Source organism: Paramacrobiotus metropolitanus, unplaced genomic scaffold (assembly GCF_019649055.1).
Source record: "Paramacrobiotus metropolitanus isolate TYO unplaced genomic scaffold, Prichtersi_v1.0 Parri_scaffold0000002, whole genome shotgun sequence".
Lineage (NCBI taxonomy): Eukaryota > Metazoa > Tardigrada > Eutardigrada > Parachela > Macrobiotidae > Paramacrobiotus > Paramacrobiotus metropolitanus.
The window spans coordinates 2,186,156-2,204,515 of record NW_026570222.1 but is presented as its reverse complement, the minus strand read 5'-3'; the positions used below and the strand labels follow the sequence as shown (position 1 = coordinate 2,204,515).

General features: G+C 41.8%; 2 protein-coding genes across 2 annotated transcripts; both read right to left on the bottom strand.

Annotated features, from left to right (window-relative positions):
* Positions 1-898: 898 nt before the first annotated feature.
* Positions 899-14,726, bottom strand: LOC129583331 (uncharacterized). Its single transcript, XM_055475104.1, is given in 50 exon segments — positions 899-1,593; positions 1,658-1,761; positions 1,899-2,079; positions 2,135-2,408; positions 2,534-2,652; positions 2,721-3,140; positions 3,199-3,445; positions 3,517-3,926; positions 4,036-4,423; positions 4,480-4,675; positions 4,733-4,900; positions 5,077-5,283; positions 5,286-5,376; positions 5,457-5,561; positions 5,616-5,667; positions 5,807-5,990; positions 6,059-6,586; positions 6,789-6,921; positions 6,989-7,136; positions 7,232-7,372; positions 7,441-7,641; positions 7,805-7,968; positions 8,034-8,216; positions 8,344-8,483; positions 8,546-8,800; positions 8,875-8,995; positions 9,290-9,350; positions 9,410-9,580; positions 9,649-9,750; positions 9,823-9,919; positions 9,988-10,253; positions 10,313-10,428; positions 10,654-10,808; positions 10,811-11,016; positions 11,086-11,159; positions 11,268-11,366; positions 11,425-11,594; positions 11,654-11,732; positions 11,792-11,885; positions 11,945-12,012; positions 12,089-12,262; positions 12,316-12,441; positions 12,511-12,558; positions 12,659-12,743; positions 12,811-12,894; positions 12,971-13,268; positions 13,334-13,509; positions 13,934-14,029; positions 14,112-14,247; positions 14,395-14,726. Coding segments are annotated over 49 exon segments (8,193 nt in total). The 5' UTR covers positions 14,222-14,247; positions 14,395-14,726; the 3' UTR covers positions 899-1,515.
* Positions 14,727-15,372: 646 nt separating this feature from the next.
* LOC129589065 (angio-associated migratory cell protein-like) lies at positions 15,373-18,240 on the bottom strand. Its single transcript, XM_055483550.1, has 7 exons — positions 17,929-18,240; positions 17,149-17,298; positions 16,563-16,682; positions 16,353-16,492; positions 15,949-16,090; positions 15,801-15,884; positions 15,373-15,500 (listed from the first exon to the last, which is right to left on the bottom strand). The coding sequence occupies exons 1-7, from the start codon at positions 18,044-18,046 to the stop codon at positions 15,373-15,375; spliced, it is 882 nt and encodes a 293-aa protein (XP_055339525.1). The 5' UTR covers positions 18,047-18,240.
* Positions 18,241-18,360: the final 120 nt, after the last annotated feature.

The window sequence follows — 18,360 nt, the reverse complement described above, 5'->3', positions numbered from 1 at the left end:
GTGGGATCCGGATCAAAATCTTATGCATAAAAACGGACTGCCAAAACGTTTTCAGTTAAGACTCCCTCCCCGAAGTTTCTGTAAGCTAATACAGAAGAATAGTCGTTCACGATTCTTCTCGGAAACGATTTGCTTGTGAATGCTGTGAAAGAGTTTTCGAAAGTTATCCTAACCTTCCGTTGCCCGAAGATCTGTAACCATCCGTCGCCACCTTCTGCGCCGTGACCAACTAAACCGGATGCATCAGTGATGCTTTTCTTCTGCAAGGCCTAAACACCGCCGGACAGTGGGATTTTCCTGACAAGACAAAAAATTGGAGCAATACTAAGTAATGAAAAATAAACCGATCAACATTTAAAAAAAACATGGACGCTCCAAAAATAAAAATATACCTGTAATTCTGTAATTCGCCTTTATCCCTAACCAACGGTCCGTTTCCGATGCCTAGTATTTGCTGCGGCCAAGGTAACACATACATAGCACCCGGCCGCCACTGCCACACTGGGTACCCATACCTGCACCCGTTTGGTTTTCGGTCCTACATTCTCGTTTTATTTCTGCTTTTGTTAAAGTTCGCCTTTTTATTTAGCGATGCAGGATTTTACAACACTCTGCGTTGCAGGGAACTAAAACTGTTGATAATTTTGTCAACTAATATTTTTATTGAATAACTATATATATTTTTGTGATATTACATGACAATTCTGGCAATGCGCAATAAAAATTCTGGCAATGCACAATAATAAATACCTGCCGACTGTAAATTATACTGCAAAGCTAACGAGCAAATTTATCTCTATTTATGGAGAATTTCAATACTTCTGGAATCTGGATGTATTTCAACACTTTTGCCCACACAGATAGACATACAGTGAACACAACAACCGAAAAAGGGTAGTCGATACTTTTAATTTTAATCTAACCCATGCTCAGCTACCGTACATCATTAGTAATACCTTATCAAGGTCAAGCACGTGAAAACGAAACTACATCAAGCTGAGATAAATAATATTTAACCGCTAATTAATCTGTACAAATAACAGACGACAGAAAAGCACAAGAACACAAGCACAAGATGACCATGCCTAATAAAAGCGAAACCATCATTCCAAATGAAATAATCATCCAGCTCTGGTTAGAGGATAACACCAACAGCGACAGACCACACCGGCCCTTCCTGGACCGGGGGGTGCTGCCCCCAAAGTACCACCACCAAAACACCAGAACAAATCGAACAGTGCAAACGAACGATGACTGACGGTGCAGTTAAACAGACAACGTGTGCCGGGCACGACTGGCTTCATTTGAAACGCGACTCGAATAGTTGTTGCGGACCGGAGTTTGTTGTATCATTGTCCATTCCATGGCCCGAACCAACAGGACTACTCTATCCGACGTCTTCGCTGTCAGAGCGACAGGAAAAAGAAGTGCGCGCCGGCGCCCAGTCGACCCAAGCACAGATCCACACAGCCAGAAAGCTGTCTGATGACGTAAGTATTTGTTTCGTCGGCTTTTCTACACCCATGCCACCCAGCCTTCGAACATCCGAGCCAAATTATTTGGATCTGTCGCCAATGTAATGGTGCGATCGACCTGCCAAACAATTATTAGTGATTGCTTACATCGTTACCACAGACCTTTTTATCCAGAATTTTACCTGGCTCGAAACGTCCAACCGGTTACCATCGATGCCATCTAAACCCAGCAATTTCTCGCGGATACGAGTCCATACTTTCAAACTGAACAGTTCGGCTTTTTCATCTATAAAATTTAATTAACTATTTTTAATTTTAACTAATGCAGTATCTGCAGTTCATTGTCCCATCTGTCTGTGTGCATTAACAGAACCTGAAGAATCGACAAGCAACAACTGCCATTAAAGTAGTTACTGTACGTACCTGTTTCGCTATCGTCAGAGTTGGACCGTCGTTTGACTGGTCCTACGCCAAGCGCTTCGTTTTTATCTGTCGTCCAGTCAATCAATGGATCGGTGACATAACTGGAGACAAGAAGCGATAACACCGACTGGTTTTTTCGCAGTGTCTCCAGAGTCTTCAGAGCAAAATCCCGAAACGTTCCCTTCAATACAACGGATCATTTGAAATCAGTTACCGCATGAAATTCGGCAACTTACGGTAATCCTTTCGTGACCGAGGGCTGTGACCAGATTTGGTGTCAGTCGGTAAGGGACACGCTCGGGCACACTCAGGCGCAGTCCTTTCTCAAAGGAGACATTATAATCCACGTGAATAACCTCACCCGTATGGAAATCAAACAGAACGTTATCGGGATGCCGGTCTCCTAACCCAATGATGTAGCCCAGGATTGACGTCATCGCTAGACTCTGCGCAAAGGAACGGCTTACGCGCCAGTGCTCTTCGGAAGACGAGCATGCCAACCAAATTTCCCTAAATCAAGCGTAAATTGTTCTACATTGTTCAAATTCTAGAAGTTTTAAAAAAATTAATATTTCGCCAAATAAATCAACCCAATTTTCGATCGACTACAATTCCATTATTACGTTGTTACCTACCGTGCAAGCAAATCGGAAGGGGTTATTCTCATAAGACTTTCCAGTGCATTTCGCAGATGTACAATATCGATATTTTTGGTCCGATTCTGCTCGTGCAAACGAAACTTATCCCAAGCAATCTGAAAAGCGAAGATAGATACAGAATTACCAGAATAAATATAGCGCTAATGCCCGTGTAAAATCGTACCGAACTATCTTTCCGCAAGCTTTTCACCAAGTATGACATGTACAATTCGTGCAAATTTGGGTGTACACGAACAGAAACATCATCGCCTCCTTGCTGCAGTTTCTCCAAATCTTTTTTTGTTTTGCGCACTACCGTGTCATAGTATGCTTCCGTAAATTCCAAAGGCGAAAATTCATCTTCCGAATCAACCCACTTGTCGAAAAAATCCGTATTATCTTCCACTTTATCCGAGCGCGCACTGGATTTACGGTCTTCGGACAATGTTGCATCCGCTTTCATATCTTGGATGTTTTCGTACAGATCCTGCAGTTCTTCTTCAGCAACTCTGAAGGTCAAGTTTTGCTGTGCGGCATCGTTCTTTGTTTTGATTTGCCCGTAAACCGGCACATCCACGAAATTGTCTTCGTTGACAGCAAAGATCTAAAATTAAATTTCACAATTTAAACACTTCCATACCATGTACACCACATTTAATTACCTGGCGTCCCAAGAACGATTCGCGCTCTAAATGGCTTCGATATAATGTCAGCAGCGACGTAGACTCTCCCACCCACTGAATCAAACCCGCTCGCGGACCAAACGGAATTACTGAATAAGTTCGTACGCGCGGAACACTTTTTTCGGCTTTCAAACTGCGTCTTAAAAAAGCATCCGATACGTTCAAGAACTGCATGATCCTGGCATCCTGTGACAGATCTTCCAAACCTTTACACAGGAATGCATATCTGCAACAGAAATACGGACAGTAAGGATAACATTCCGTCCGGCAAGCAAGGGAAGCATTCAAACATTGTACCGTTTTCCATTATTTCCCCGGAATACTAATTTTTTGGGTTTGGTTTTCGTTGGTAAAATATCCACATACGCTTCCACAGCGGCAATAGTAACCACATTGCCAAGACTGCTCTCCAATCCCGGAATCGGTAGGCTGGTCCAGCGGGAAAGCACACCGGGAAGCACGGTAATATGGTTAACAGCTAGACTTCCTCGTCGTTTTCCAGAATGTCGCTCTTCCAGCATCGTTAGAATTTCTCCGAAAGGAGCCCAAATAAAGTCCTCGTCGAATTCCACTCGAGCGGGAGGGTTGTACAGCAGTTGGATCGCTTCACTGAGCCGATTTCGAAATACGCCGACGAATTCCGCTTCTGCAGGAGTTACTGCTTCCCCAATGGAGAGCTCCAGTAGTGACACGAGTTGCTGGTATATCTACGATAAAAAAGCCTAGAATGTTGTTTTAATTAAAGTATCTTATACACACTTAACGAAAAAATTCAAAAAATCATAAACGTCTCTATCACAATGCTCCTGATCTTACCGCCTCAATAGATTTTTGATAAAGTGGTAGCCGAAAAGCAGTTTTCCAGCTCTGACTGGCATATGTCTGAAACCGAATGTAGTGCTTCCCTGGCTTTTTCCATTCTTCTTCGATGTCCTCCCGTTGATTCTCATTCTCGTCCGGCGTGCCTTCGCGTGACTGAATAACCAACTCAGCGTTTTCTTTCCGCAGTTCGTTCAGATCGCAAAAAGGATTAACAGCCGCAAATTCGTCAGAGAACACGCTACTGGATTTCTGGTCGAAGTTTAAATCCATATCGGAATACGGAGTTCGAACATCTTCGGTAATGGAATCATCTTCCTGTATGCTTTCATCACGGGTACCGTTGCTGAATGCTAGCGCTTCTTTTATAGCTGTTCTTATTTGTCTGCAAAAACGTCATTTCTGATTCTGCCACATATTCAACCGTTTAAACTTTCGTACTTTTTTATAGTTGTCTGTTGAGAAAGCAGGAAGTGCATCCAACGTTCTTCGGACAACAAGCTAATACGTTGTATTTCGGTCGCAAACACAGTCCCGCCTTCCACCAGGTTACCTAAGACATCTTTCGCACCATCTGTGAGAGCGCCGTAATGCCTTTGCAGGCTTTCAATTTGCTCTGCATTTAAACCAGGCACACCTACATAACAAAACCTTTCTGGAATATTTGCTAAACGCGACTATGCCCATTACGTACACGCTCCACCACCAATATTCTCGTCAAAGGCCATCATGCGTCCAACCGTCAAGGAATACAACATATCATTCGGAAAACGTGCCACCAGGGCTGAAATCAGTGCCATCATACACTGTCCCACCAAATGATTCGGATGGTGCAGTCGTCCCAAAAGCTGCGGCCCAAATTCTAAAACGAGAGCAAATACAGTTAAAGAGCTTCAATTTTGCAACATTAAAACACCAGAAAAAAAGCGCGCCTCAGTTTAGAAATATTAAAATTAAATTAACAGAAGACCGCGGCAACAGATGTTCATACAAAGTCAAAGTATAACAAACAACTGAGAGAACTAACAATACTAGTACCTTTCCATATTACAACATCGTGCTTGGGTAGTTCTTCCATCCAGATGCTGTGCAGAGTATCAGGAAATGCTGTCAACATCTCCATTAAACGATTTATAACAACGGCTGCATAATCGCTGCCTTTGGGTCTTCGTAAATACACAAAATACACATGTGTTGCCTGGACAAAAAACTCCACCACTTCGGTAAAATGATGCCGACAGTAATCAAAACCGCTGAAACTCCGTCCAGAGGCACTCCCTCATCAGCAGCCACCCGTTCAGCCATTACTTCAACGGATTCCTGGACTTCCTTCAAAATCTGTTTAAGGGCAGCGAAATATTTCATAAGATATATATCTGATCAGCCATAACCCTACAAATGAAAGTTACGATACGTACGTCTACCACAGCCCTGATAGTCTGACGACCAACTCTCAAGGGGAGATTGTCCATATAGCGCTGCACAATGTGGGAAATGATGCCGGGGCTCAAGTGCGACAAGTCCTAAAACAGAAATTTTTGGTGTCGAAACCAGATAAAACAAGAGGCGAAGCTTACCACATCTGGCAATGAAGCATTAAGAGAGGTAACAATGTCTTCGGGAAGCATTCTAGACAAAAAGCAAACCATTTAAATTAAACAAGGAAAAAGAGAAAATTCGGTGAAACCTGGAAAACAAAGTCACCAAGTCTAACGCAGTCGATTTCGAATGTAAGAATGATTAAACCGGTAAGAATACTCGTACTCACTTTGACAGCGAGGTGAGCATTCTGTAAGCTTGCTGATAACACCAATTTCCGAAGAGAATGGCCGGCTTTGTATACATTCCTTCCATACAATGGGCCATGTACGCCAATTCGGCCAAGAGACCGGAAGTAATTTCACTGGGAGTCATGAATCCGCTGAATGATGGGTTTTCGACGAACATTCCCGCTACAGTCGAAATTAACAATGTTTTCCAGATAGTGGTAAAGACAACCGGAAAGCAAAAGTCTCCTTACGGGCAAAACCGGCGTCAGTGTACATCGCATCCATATGAAAGCGAATAATTGCCGTTGCATCTCCCACTGATTTCTGCACTCTGTACGCCTCATCTTCGGCAAATCCGATGGCGGAGCGATGAAGATCGCCAATGCCCTGTAAAGTCTTCGCAACTTCTACCAAACAATGGCCCGCCGTATCGGGTGCCTCCTGGGTGATGCGAAAAGCGCTCAGACAGATGTGCTGCGCCACATCCACTCCTCTGCTACGAGCACCGAATTCTCCGCAGTCCACCAGAAACTTTACGCCTTCTCGAACGAGATTAAGGTCCCGAAAGCTTGAGGTTGTCTCCGATGCTTTCAGAAGTAGTTTCGCTAACGTAACACTCAGCATTTCAAATTTGTCGAGTGTGCTGTCACTGGAAGAGTCTTCGTCGTCGGAAATGGTACTGGTGCCAAAGTAGTCTTTCAAATATCCATATACCAACGATGAGTTTTCCGTTTTCCGACCAAATTTAACCACAGAGAGAAATAATTCCGGATCCCAACCTACGAACAATACGAGTGGTCTATTCTCTCAGTCAAGTAAATACAGACTAAAGGACAGATGCTACAGTACGTCTGATTGTGAGCGCAACGAGCCGAATGGGTACTTTAATAAAAAAATTACTTTAAAAAAGTAATTGTAAAAAAATTACTTTAAAAAAGTAATTGTAAGTTCCATAATTGTACGGTTCCATAATTTACATACATGCTTCAATCTCCATGGAGTTTTTAACGAACCGGTGACTGCCACACAGCCAACGGCAAGCGGTATGCTGAGTGGATATATCCAGACCTCTGATGTCCAATGGAGGATTCGATGCCAGGGGAAATTTGGAAACCTAAAGATAAGGTTTCACATAATTTAACCAATCATCCACTGCCATCTTAAGCGCTCAACGGACATACCAAATCGTCAGCCCCGTAAACCATTTTCGTTCTTTCCAGTGCATGTAAAAGAATCGAAGTTCGCGAACAAATTTTTGGAATTCCCCGAATCATTTCCAATTTTTGCAAATCTCGCAAACTGTCAAGCGCCTCCTGTGTGACATCGGTTCTGAAAGAACAGCGAAAACAGAGCGATCATGAGTTCTCAATAACAAAATAACACGAAATTCTCCAACAAAATTTTAAAAAAGCGTATATTCATACTGTATCTCCGATCTAACGAGATATGCAGCCATTTCCGATCCATTCAGTCTGGACAGCTTATCTCCGTTTAAAAGCTGTCTGATATGCTCCAGGGTGTTGCTAAATGTCTCTTCTGTAAAAGATGATTCTGGACTATTTAACCTGCAAGAACAAAACGAGCACCGTAATAAAGAAGCGAAAGGGAACAACGAGTGAGCGCTAGCACTAACGAGGACAACAAATTCCACTGCTCGGTTCGAGGACCAATGCTATCACACTCATCCACAAGGTTTGAAAGGCCTTTCCAGTTGTTCAATTTTGCGAAACATTCGGCTCGAAGTTCGCTTTCCAAGTAATCCAAATCAATAAACGCGTCATCCGTTAATCCATCAACCGCTTTTCCGTTAGTCTCCGCGAGAGCATGATCATACCTTTGAAGAATTTATGACCTTTGCCAATTTAATTTAAAAAAGCCTAAACATGACTCTTCAAACTTAATTATCAAATGACGGTACAAAACTAGAAATGCAAAAAGTTAAAACGACTCTAACAAAAGACAAAACATCTTATTCCGCGCACACTAACCCTGCTCACCTTTGATCTACCATGCATTTGGCTATATCAAAGCATTTCTGGGACACTCCAGTTTCCACTTCACTCATTTCATTCAAGGCACTCAGATTTCGCACCAGATACGTGCTTTGCAAACGCAATAAACTCCACAAGAGCGTGACCGCCAGTTTCTCCACATCAATCCCCTGGAATGTTGCTGGTTAGCTTAGAAGATGACTGGAAACACTATCGAACGACAATCAGTGCTTACGGAGACGATTCCATCCTGCATGCATGCAACCAAAACTGGATATCCTAACCGAGCAACCAAATAGTCGTCCTCAGTAATCATGGAAATCCGTAGCATATGGTTTCGCAATGTCTTTAAAGTCGTCTGATGCTGTTCAAGGTGCTTCTCTGACGAATACAGTTCCTTGACAAGCTTCATGTGTATCTGTAATCGAACACACTCAGAGTTCAATAAGTAACAATACAATAAAGTAGCGGCATATAAATGGAAAAAGCTACTTAAATAACCCTCTGGTCCCTGGCAGTTACCAAGTAAAAAAATGCAATATTACCGTCCAGTCTGCATCATTCAGAGCACTGGCAAAAAGTGCAGAGCCATACAGCATCCGTTCCAAGCTCTTTTCCACACCCTCCGCAAACTGCAGAATGTTGTACAGCTGAATTTGTGTGTCCAACCACGATAATTTCGGAGCTGAGTACAAGGGTATGTAAGCATGAAAAAATCGAGTAAAGGCAGACACCAGATAGAAGTACCGGTCACATCATTAGCAGTTATTCCGCCAAGCTTCGAATAAATTCGCCGCTTTTCTGCTGCCTTTTGAGTATTAAGAACGGGCACGTCGATTTCATTGCCATCTTCTGCCTTTTCTACAGCATTTCGTTTGAGCTCATCCCATTCATCCACGACATCGAGTCCCACGTCTTTCATTCCGATATACAGCTCCAAAAGCGATTTGTGCACAAAATTATTGTGATCCAAAATTATTGGCGCATACACTTGTGCCAGAACTACATACAACAAAACATACGCAAAAATAAGGCACAAACTCTAGATCCGAAGTTTTACGCGTCTGTTCTTTCACCTGATAAGAAGTTCAGGGCATTATCAAGTGAGGACAAGATTCCCGGCATTTTCTGATGACATATACTGTTTGCAATTTGGTTTATTACGTAATAATACCCCAAATCTTCGCTGTGTGCAACCTGCAAAAAGAGCCAAAAGGTAAAAAAGACGAAAAACAAAGCAGTGCACAGTACGTGACAGCAGTTCTCCGGCTTATGTGTCCAAATTTTAGCGTGTAAATGTATAAGTTACTAATATAGTCGCAGCAGTAAATCAAACACTAAACCTCCTATTTTTTCGGTGTGACCGAAAAAAATTGTGGAAACACAGTTCGCACATCCGAAATCGTTTTCGGTTCGACGAAAATATTTCCAAAAACAGAGATGGATGACGGCAACATTTTGAAAGGATAAATACTGATAACCATAACTTACCGCCTCCGACAGAGTGGCTTCCCATGTATCGGGGATTAACTGGCGTATTTCCGAATGCATTCTGTAAAGAGGTAGTGCTGCTTTGTATCTAAGTCAAGTCATAATATGAGACGAAGGTACCGCTTTCCGAATCGCAATCCCATAAATAATTCCATGAGTGCACGAATAAGAACTGGATCAGCGTTTCCCACACTGGTATTTTGAAAAATCACACTTTTCCACTTATTCACATCACTTCGTGACGGAAATATCTCTTCAGAGGATTTTTCAGCAGCAGGAAAATATGTGCACCTTATTAAATACGAAAGTATGAAATTCTACAGGCTCGGTAATTCACCAACAGAAAAAGAAGTCTGTACCGTAAAACATTCTGTAACGATGAATTTTGGAGAATTGTTTCTCCAACACTGGCCATTTCTACTGACGACAGCTGACAAATGAAGAACATCTTTTCCAGCATGCTGTATGGAAAGATATGCACAACGCACACATTATGTCATAAAATGAACTTGGCACGAAACAACGTTTCTCACCTGTCAGGAATTACAGACTTCAGAACCTCCCAGTGAGTTATGAACAGATCCGAAAGAAACTTTGCGGCAGTCTTATCATGAGGAGACGGACCCCAGCCTAAAGGATTGCAATAATACGGAAAAGGTCTGTAATTTATAAAATATATCAGACCCGTATATATTTACTTAAACGCATAAAATGGTGAACAAGTTTGATGTACTCCACTTCGATTTCCAAACTTTTCAGTGGAGCATTAAAGGCAACAAGCGTTCGCAACGCATCGTTCGTCCATTCCATTATAATTGGCAAAACGATATCCGCTTGATCACCTGCCATAATTCCGTCCAAGAAACGCAAAGTAGCACGAATAAATTCTTTATCCGCTGCCGACACGCTGACCAGGGTATGGGAGGTTTTCATCAATTCCTTAACGACCAGAGATGCACATTTTCTGCAATACATTCTCATATACACTCTTGTCTATATTACACTGACGCACAAAATATTCACTTCTGCCACAACGCTTTGGCGACATGGATATGTCCAATCAGTACTTCAGGAAAGCTTTCAATCCAACTATCGTCCATATCGTTCATTAGAACCGCGTAACATCCATCAACAAATTCCTGTAAATGCAAGGCACATTAATTTGCGTAAGCGTGAATTATTCCTACATAATGGCAGTGAAGTTTCAGGATGAAAAATGCGAGTGAAAATAAAACAGAGCGACACGGGCATCAATATAGCACAAGTAAACGCCTCTAAACACGAAACGCCTCTTCTTATGCACAAACTGGAGCAGAGGGGCATGCTGCTTGCACTACGACAGATGGGATCAAAGCCTGTCTAACCTGATCAATCGGTTGGTCCAAAACTAAACATAACTGAGTTAGGAACAAGTGCACCATTGCGCGCTCCCGATAAATTTGTCCACTTGTTTCCATGTTGGTTACGCCCGGAATATCCGTTGGAGGAGCGTCATCTTCCATCCCGTCAGGGAGAAGAAAACCTTGTTTTCTCCGCATAAGCTCTTCATTTTTGCTAATGGATCCGTTGGAGAAACACTGCGATCTTGTTCAAATAACTTATCGCTGGCTGGTTTTCGAAATGATGTCAATGCATTGATGGGTGCCCTTAATCTGGCCATCCTGTTTGGGTCTTTGTGAATTTCCACAAGAATCATCATGGTGCGGCGGTAGTCGGCAGCAAAAGATCTAAATTTAATCAGAAACTGTCCGCATGCCCGCCATACCAAATATTTTTGAAACGTCAAAATTGTCTACCGCAGAACGAAATCTTTCACAGGAGCGGCTGCGTATGTTATCAGTGCTTCAACCACGCTTCGTAAAGATGGAACCTAAAAACAAAAACGTCTTAGTTTCCGCGTACTAAAGGGCTATTTTCCAGATACTTTAATGAATAAAAAAAAATATTTCAAAAAAATTTTAAAAAAATAATTACTCACAAAAATCTGATATCGTGCAGCAGCAAACAGCAGCGAATCTGGACCCAAAAGATCTTTTGCTGCTTCCCGTGGAAAATGTTCGCCAATGGAGCGAATAATCTGTGCACACCAAAATGATCACACCGGAAGATTTTCAAAAAATCATTGCGCAACATACCGTTGCCACTAATCTGAACAGTGAATCGATCAAGGGCTCGTGCATCTTCAAAGCAGAATGAAGACGAAATGTTGATGTTTGTAGCATCCGGGCATACAAAATGAGGGAGCTGCTGATTGTCGTGCACTCACTTCCTAGCGCCGTAATCACCACAATCAAAGTGCGATTTACTACAAGAAATTTCCATCGCTGCAGCTTTTGAAATATCACTGACCGATCTATCCCTTACCGCGTTCTGCCAGTTTAGCAAATCCCGGATTTGAAGCCTGTAGAATCTGATTAAAAGCCTTGAAAATGCTGGTCATATTCTGAAAACAGTACAAATGAAGCAACAGCCCAAGTTAGCGACTCCGAATGAATTGCTCACAGCTTTGACAGCTTGTCGCGTTTCGATTTCCACAGGAATACGAGCTGATCCCCGGATTCTCTCTGCCACGGCGTGATGTACCAGAGCGAAAAGTCTGTAAACGATGAGCAAAATTCTTTATCGATGATTTTAAAAATCACTGGATCAAATTACTGAAACAAAGCCAAGAAAGCCGCTTGGTGGTGAGTTGCGCCTGTTTTATCCTTTCCGGCATTTTGGTACTGCAAAATATTGTTGGGATTTATGCATACCGCTGAAAATTTCGTTATAAGTCAGCACTGATATTTCAAAACATACAGAAACAACCGCATCTTCCATGTCCACAGTAAACTGTTTGGCCATGCTGAAAGCCCAATCAATTTCCTGCTTGAACTTCTCCTTGAACAGTCCAAAAGCCAAGACACAAGCTTCAAAAACGCGGTCAGTAGGCATCGCATCCACGTACCATCCGAAAAATAAATCCATAATATCCTGCAACAATGTTTACTGAAGATTCGGTAGAAGTTCCAGTCCTAACGCCGTACCCAAAATCGCGTCTTAAAGGCTTGTGGATGGCGCACACAAATGGCCCCGATAATATTCAAAGCGGAAACAGCAATATTTTCATCGTCTCTTGTCTCCAGAATGTCCATCTGAGCGTCCAAAACTTTCTGATGAAAACAATGCGCATGTTAAACGTGCTCGTATCTTCAAATATTTATGAAACAACGAATATATACATGAGCCGTGCCAAACAACTTCGTTCCATCTGTGTCACCGTCGATAACCTGGAGAATAGAGTTAACAATTAATACCTAATTTGATCAGAGAATCAGAGGACGTTAAATCCTTGTCCGAAAAACGCATAGTTAGATCTGGATTACTTACCTTGTACAAGACGTACTGAAATGCCAGCAAAACCGAATCTGTCTCAGAATCCCGTAAATGGTCAGTTGTACATGTCAAAACCATGCTGTAAAAGAATACAAAGTATGTTCAAGCCGTTACTGAATTGCTAATTTCAGTTGAAAATTTCATACTGTGAATCGCCATGATTCATTCCAATTAAAGCACCCGCCGCCATAATATTGGCAACTGTTTCTTCGCAAAATTCTGGGACCTCTCTGATAAAAGAAGTTCAGGAATTATCAGTAGAGCAACGGGAAAATACACAAGTAGCACTTGTATGCCATGTAATACCTGTTCAAGAGCAGTACATGCATGACGCTGAGGAGTAAATAAAATCCGTCCGACATTTCCTCAACGACCGCAACTGAAGGCTTTTCCAAAATTTTTAATAATTCCATCAAGCGGGATTGGAGTTCCTGATATTTTTCCTTAACAGCGTTACTTATGGGATCATCCGCCTCCCATACATTGCCCGAATATCCATTGTAGCTTTCGGTGCGTAAACGCTCCTCCAAACTCTCCACAGCACGAATGATTCTGTTAATGTGTACCGATAATCCTTCTTCTGTACGAAGCCATGCTGCCGCTTCTGCCAAGTTCAAAGAGATAAATGGCTTGCAACTGAAGACAACAACACGGCCGACAAAGTCATACCTCGATCATAAACAGCGATGTGCCGCACTAAGGAACTACCAATTCCGTCGGTGGACACTGCGGTGCGACGCTCGCCAGCGGAAGCAAAAAACGGCTCCCGAACACTGCGCGCAGCCCGGGCAGCAGCACGACTGCCGCGGATACTTGAACGAGCAGGTCTGTCAAAACCTTTTGATCTACAAAATTCAATCGCATGCCGTAACAATGTTAAAAATATTGCGCGCGCAAGGCTACCTAATTTTTCAACTGGGAGGAGGTCCAAGCCACTCAATTTGCAGTTAAAAATTACGCTTCCACGTGATAACTTAAGCTAGAATTTTTAATTGACAAAGCGTCGGTATTTAGTTTCCCTAGATTTTAAAGACAATCTGTGGTATGCAATAACACGAAATGTGATCTTCCCAAAATTATTATGAATAAAACAAAAATCTTTCAAATTTAAAACAATAAGTGCCTGATCACATACAAACCGGAAAGAGGAATTTTTTCAATAAATTCATAACCCATAAAATATTTTTAATACCAACTAAAAATAATTACCGGGTTTCGTGGCAAAATCAAGACATGTTACCTGTTTATTACAGTAATGATATTACTTACCTGCGGCTGCTGTATGCAGACTCTTCCTCGTCGTGCTCATACACCACACCCCGAACTGCGGAAGCCGCGACAGCCCCCGGCCGCCCCGACGGCGTTCTGCAAGCAGAACCACACCTGCATGCTTTTCTCAGATGATGATTAGCAACGAAACTGCTACAGCCCTGGCAAGATTACAAACCTGCGACCTCCAGGTCCTTCATATTCTTCGTCTTGATACGCGTACGAGTTCCTGCTTCGGCTTGTTCCAGATCCTCGGCGCCAACCAGCTGCCGGTCTTCTAGAACTCATGGATCAATGGGTTGTAGTCTGGAAATCTACAAAATTGGCGGTTGAGATAAAACACTACGCATCAGTGTCTCGAGAGAAGGGGATTTCGCGCAGGCAACAGGTTGAGTCAAACCGCGGTTTTCCGTGAGCACAAACTTTACAACAAAGCCTGATGCTTTTAGTTCACGGAGTACCTTAGCATGTGCGTTATTCTGGTGACAACACAGACTCGTTCCAGACCACATTCAGAACGCGACAGCTTTTCGTGTGCGCAAAGACGGCAACAGATTAAGAAGTTCAAAACTGATAAGCTTGGACCCACGCGCCAGGCAGTTTCAACCTGAATCAAGCGGAAGAAAAGATCTTCTAACGGCGTTATGGTTTTATCGTAACACAAAAACCCGATCAACTTCCATAACTGGTAACTACAAGCACAAATCAAATAATAAAATGGGAAATGATGGGCTGGATTCAATTTACGACTAAATAAAATTGGTTTTGTTTTGCAGGGTTCTAATTCACCCAGCTGCAATTAATTACAAACACGTTTTTTAAAACAAAACTCCATAAAGTTAGTGCGTTACCAAACTTCAGGCCAATGCGACGGGTAATGTCAAAGAGAAGGTTACGCGGTTAAAAGTACAGCCTGGCCTAGGCGCGCAACATCTTGAGTACTGATCGCCGAACAAAATTAGCCTGATTTTCGGAGAAGCATAAGCTCAGTTTCAGAATTCGTTTAAAAATCTTGCGTTTATTGCGCCTTTTTTATGTTTACTATGGTAATTTTAGTGTTATTAAATTTTGGCTCCAAACCCAAACAGATAATTTTAAATATGCAACTCATTATAAGTACGGTACCGCAGGATCCTTTATGTACAAATACAGTCGACACTCGACGTCATATAAATATAATTAACGTAAAATCCAGTATTTAGTGTAATATTATGGTACAGATTGTATATCAATCTAATATCGCAGGCGACAGCCGCTGAGGCAAAAAAATGGTGAAAGAATAATATCTTGATTTTTCATACATACATTCGCATCAATCGTTGCTAAACTATACACCCCTTTAATTCGCATAATCGAAAACTGAAACAGAGCCACCATTAGAGGCAACAAATAAGCGCAAGCCATCTTTTGAATGCTTTCACCACCGTTAATAAACAGTGTCAATACAGTACTCTTCCCGTTTGGGACTGTATAAGGCGCGCACTTCCGGTAGAATTTCCACAAGCAATTAAATTCCCATCCGTGCTAACAGCTGCACAGAGTATTTCCCCTTCGTTTCCCCTTCGACCTAGCAAAATAGTATTGTCTTGTAGCAATGAACGAAAAACTGCTAACACCAAGCAATACGTAGGAAAATAAAGATAAGAAAACATAACAGAAAGCGACCATAGAAATAAGGTGATTTTCAAATCTGTCATCCTGAAATTATTCACATTATATAATCTCAACCACAATAAGCAGGCAAATCTTCCTCTTGAATTTTGGAACGCACGCATTGTGTCATACTTTCTAACAGCGATGCGTAAAAGTCACAATTTACAAGTTTATTTACTAAATCAGCACAGATCTTTTCCGGTGATAGTTGTACCTGGAACAGTATGCATGATTCTCCATTCCTTCAAATCCAACACACTCAGCGCGCCCTCTCCATGACCAACACAAACACATTTACCTAATCACAGTAAATGTAAAACAGACAACTGATACATCAAAGATTGCTAAACGGTATCGTTTACCGTTGGGAAACAATTCCGCAACCGTGATAGCTCCGGAAACCTGTTGCACCTTGCACTGTCCATGTGGCACTAACCACATGTAGAACGTCCCATCTTCTGTTCCGGCAAACAAAATATGTGTCTTTGTATGCCATCTAGCCCACTAAAATACACACCCAGTGACAGATGTAATCTCCTTATTACAACTTTCGAAAACCTTATTTTCGATCTTACTACCATGGTATAAATTCTCCTTCAACCACACAACAATACAAATACTCAGGAAATTTATGTGCTGCTAAAATCTCTCAGCTTCTTTTGCAATACAGCATGCAAAACTGCTGACACAAACTTTAAAGAAGCACAACAGTGTTTCGAAGAGAGCAAAACTCAATGAACAAATCTATGGAACAATTTTACAACACCTTTAGATCAGATGTTTCGGTGCTCCAAGTTTCTTCCCCATTTGCCACACGCCATACTTTTATAGAGCCGCTCATATCAGCCGAGAACGCAAATACGGAATCATGTGAAAATCCCACCTGCACGACCGAGTCCTTATGACCTGCAGAAAGATCTCCTTAATCACAAACCAAGTGGAACAAAACAAATAACTATCAGAAATCGAGCAGAACCTGAGCTGCATGATTTGATCTGCCCAGAATCGGCACTCCATATGTAAGCTTTATCATCTTCGCCACCGGAAATAACAGTGGATCCTGTCAAGCTGTCCACAGCGAGGCAGAAAACAGAACCTGCAGTGAGGATTCGGTAAACAACTGCGGTAAACTTTCGACGACTTACTGTACCTCTATTCATGAATCACGAGACTTTTTTAAGCAGAGACGCAAGAGCTATTTCCTTCATACGTTACCGCACTGACAAGAGTATACAGCTGTAACGTGGAGTTAAAACTTAAAGTCAAAGTGCCGGTGTAAAAGTTAAATAATGTTAGGCTGTTCCAAGATATTAGACATCGGCGCAGGAAAATTTTAATTAAGCATTTTTAAATTTTGACACTCGTGAAACTGTTATGACCTAAGATACCTACGAGCAAAGCCTAGATGCCAGATACACGTTTTACCACGAAGATAAACACCGTAACCAAATTTGATATACAGTATTTCTTAAAGGGCATAATCGGGCATTTCTTAAAGGGCATTCTTAAAGGGCATATTTCTTAAAGGGCGAGTATTATTTAGTTTACTTTGATATACGTGCCTTGATGTTCCTTAAAAACGCGTACAGGTGCCACAACGGGTACACCTTCGATACCGTTGAACGATGGCCTCATAACTTCCTCCTCTGGTTCATCCGTTTCCAGCTCTTCGTCCGAAATCCATGTCTCATCCTGATCTTCTCGCTCGTCTTCTATACAGCAAGTAAAGCCACAGTAATTACTAATAAAATAACGATTTTAATCCTGCGGTGGGCCTGATTCTCAGGGAATAAAAATCGACACGTTTACATTTTTCAAACCCTTTTTCGCATTCGAATTTTTATTAAGCAAACAAACACCGATAAATGTCTACATAATGGGAAAAGTTGCAGAGTTAATTTACTAAATCAACCGACAGATGCATCACCTTACAAGTTCTTATGGTTTTAATCAGGCCCCAGATAAACATCCAGTTTTCCATCCATCCAGTCTTTCGGTTTTAAGTCATTAAGTGCAAACGTTATTTAAAAGCGGTTAAAATTAATCTCATTTAATTGATTTCGACCACAGGTAATTATTCGTTTATGAAATCGTGCAAAATGCAGCCGATGTACTTCATACGGAGTCATACCATAATATTAATAACAAGATAAACACTTCTATACTGCACTCAGAATACTAATAATCTTATGATTTTGTAACTGATTAAATTTTGTTTATAATTATCACTCCGAATCGACAAGCAGTGCCAAATTGGCACCCAATAAATGCAGTTTGAGCTACGGCGTATATCGGCGTATAAGTATGTAATAGTAAGGCTAAGTATCGGCGTTGTACCAAACCTCCAAGAGCCTCGTCCAAATCGATTACTTCCAAATACTCTCCATCCTCGTGGAGTTCGTCCAGGTCTTGGTTTTCTGTCTCATCTGGTAGCGTGTTGACTCCACTGTTCTCGGCCATCGCCGTATCCCACGATAACAACAACTGTCGCACGTACTTGAAGTATCGGTAATTCTGCAATAGCCTTTCTTGAACTGTTTAAAAATAAAAAAGATAAAAAAAAATGAAATTCAATCCGATTTCCGCAGAGCTAAAAGAAGCTACGTAGACTGCAGAACTCAAAAATACTTAACAGTTAACAAGTTAACATTTAAAACAAAACTCTGAAAAACCTTTTTGGGGTTTGTAGTCTGTATAAACAGCTGCAGAAATCCAAAGCTTTTAACGTAGTCCTCGACGCAGGACGGTTGGAGTCGGACAGAACTATTATTGGC

Excerpts from the sequence above, each read along its gene's own strand:
- LOC129589065 (XM_055483550.1), bottom strand. The coding sequence starts at position 18,046 with ATGGCCGAGAACAGTGGAGTCAACACGCTACCAGATGAGACAGAAAAC. Across the intron at positions 17,299-17,928 it reads TTTGGACGAGGCTCTTGGAG|AAGACGAGCGAGAAGATCAG; the intron begins GTTTGGTACAAC and ends CTTGCTGTATAG. Across the intron at positions 15,501-15,800 it reads AATCATGCATACTGTTCCAG|GTCGAAGGGGAAACGAAGGG; the intron begins GTACAACTATCA and ends CTATTTTGCTAG.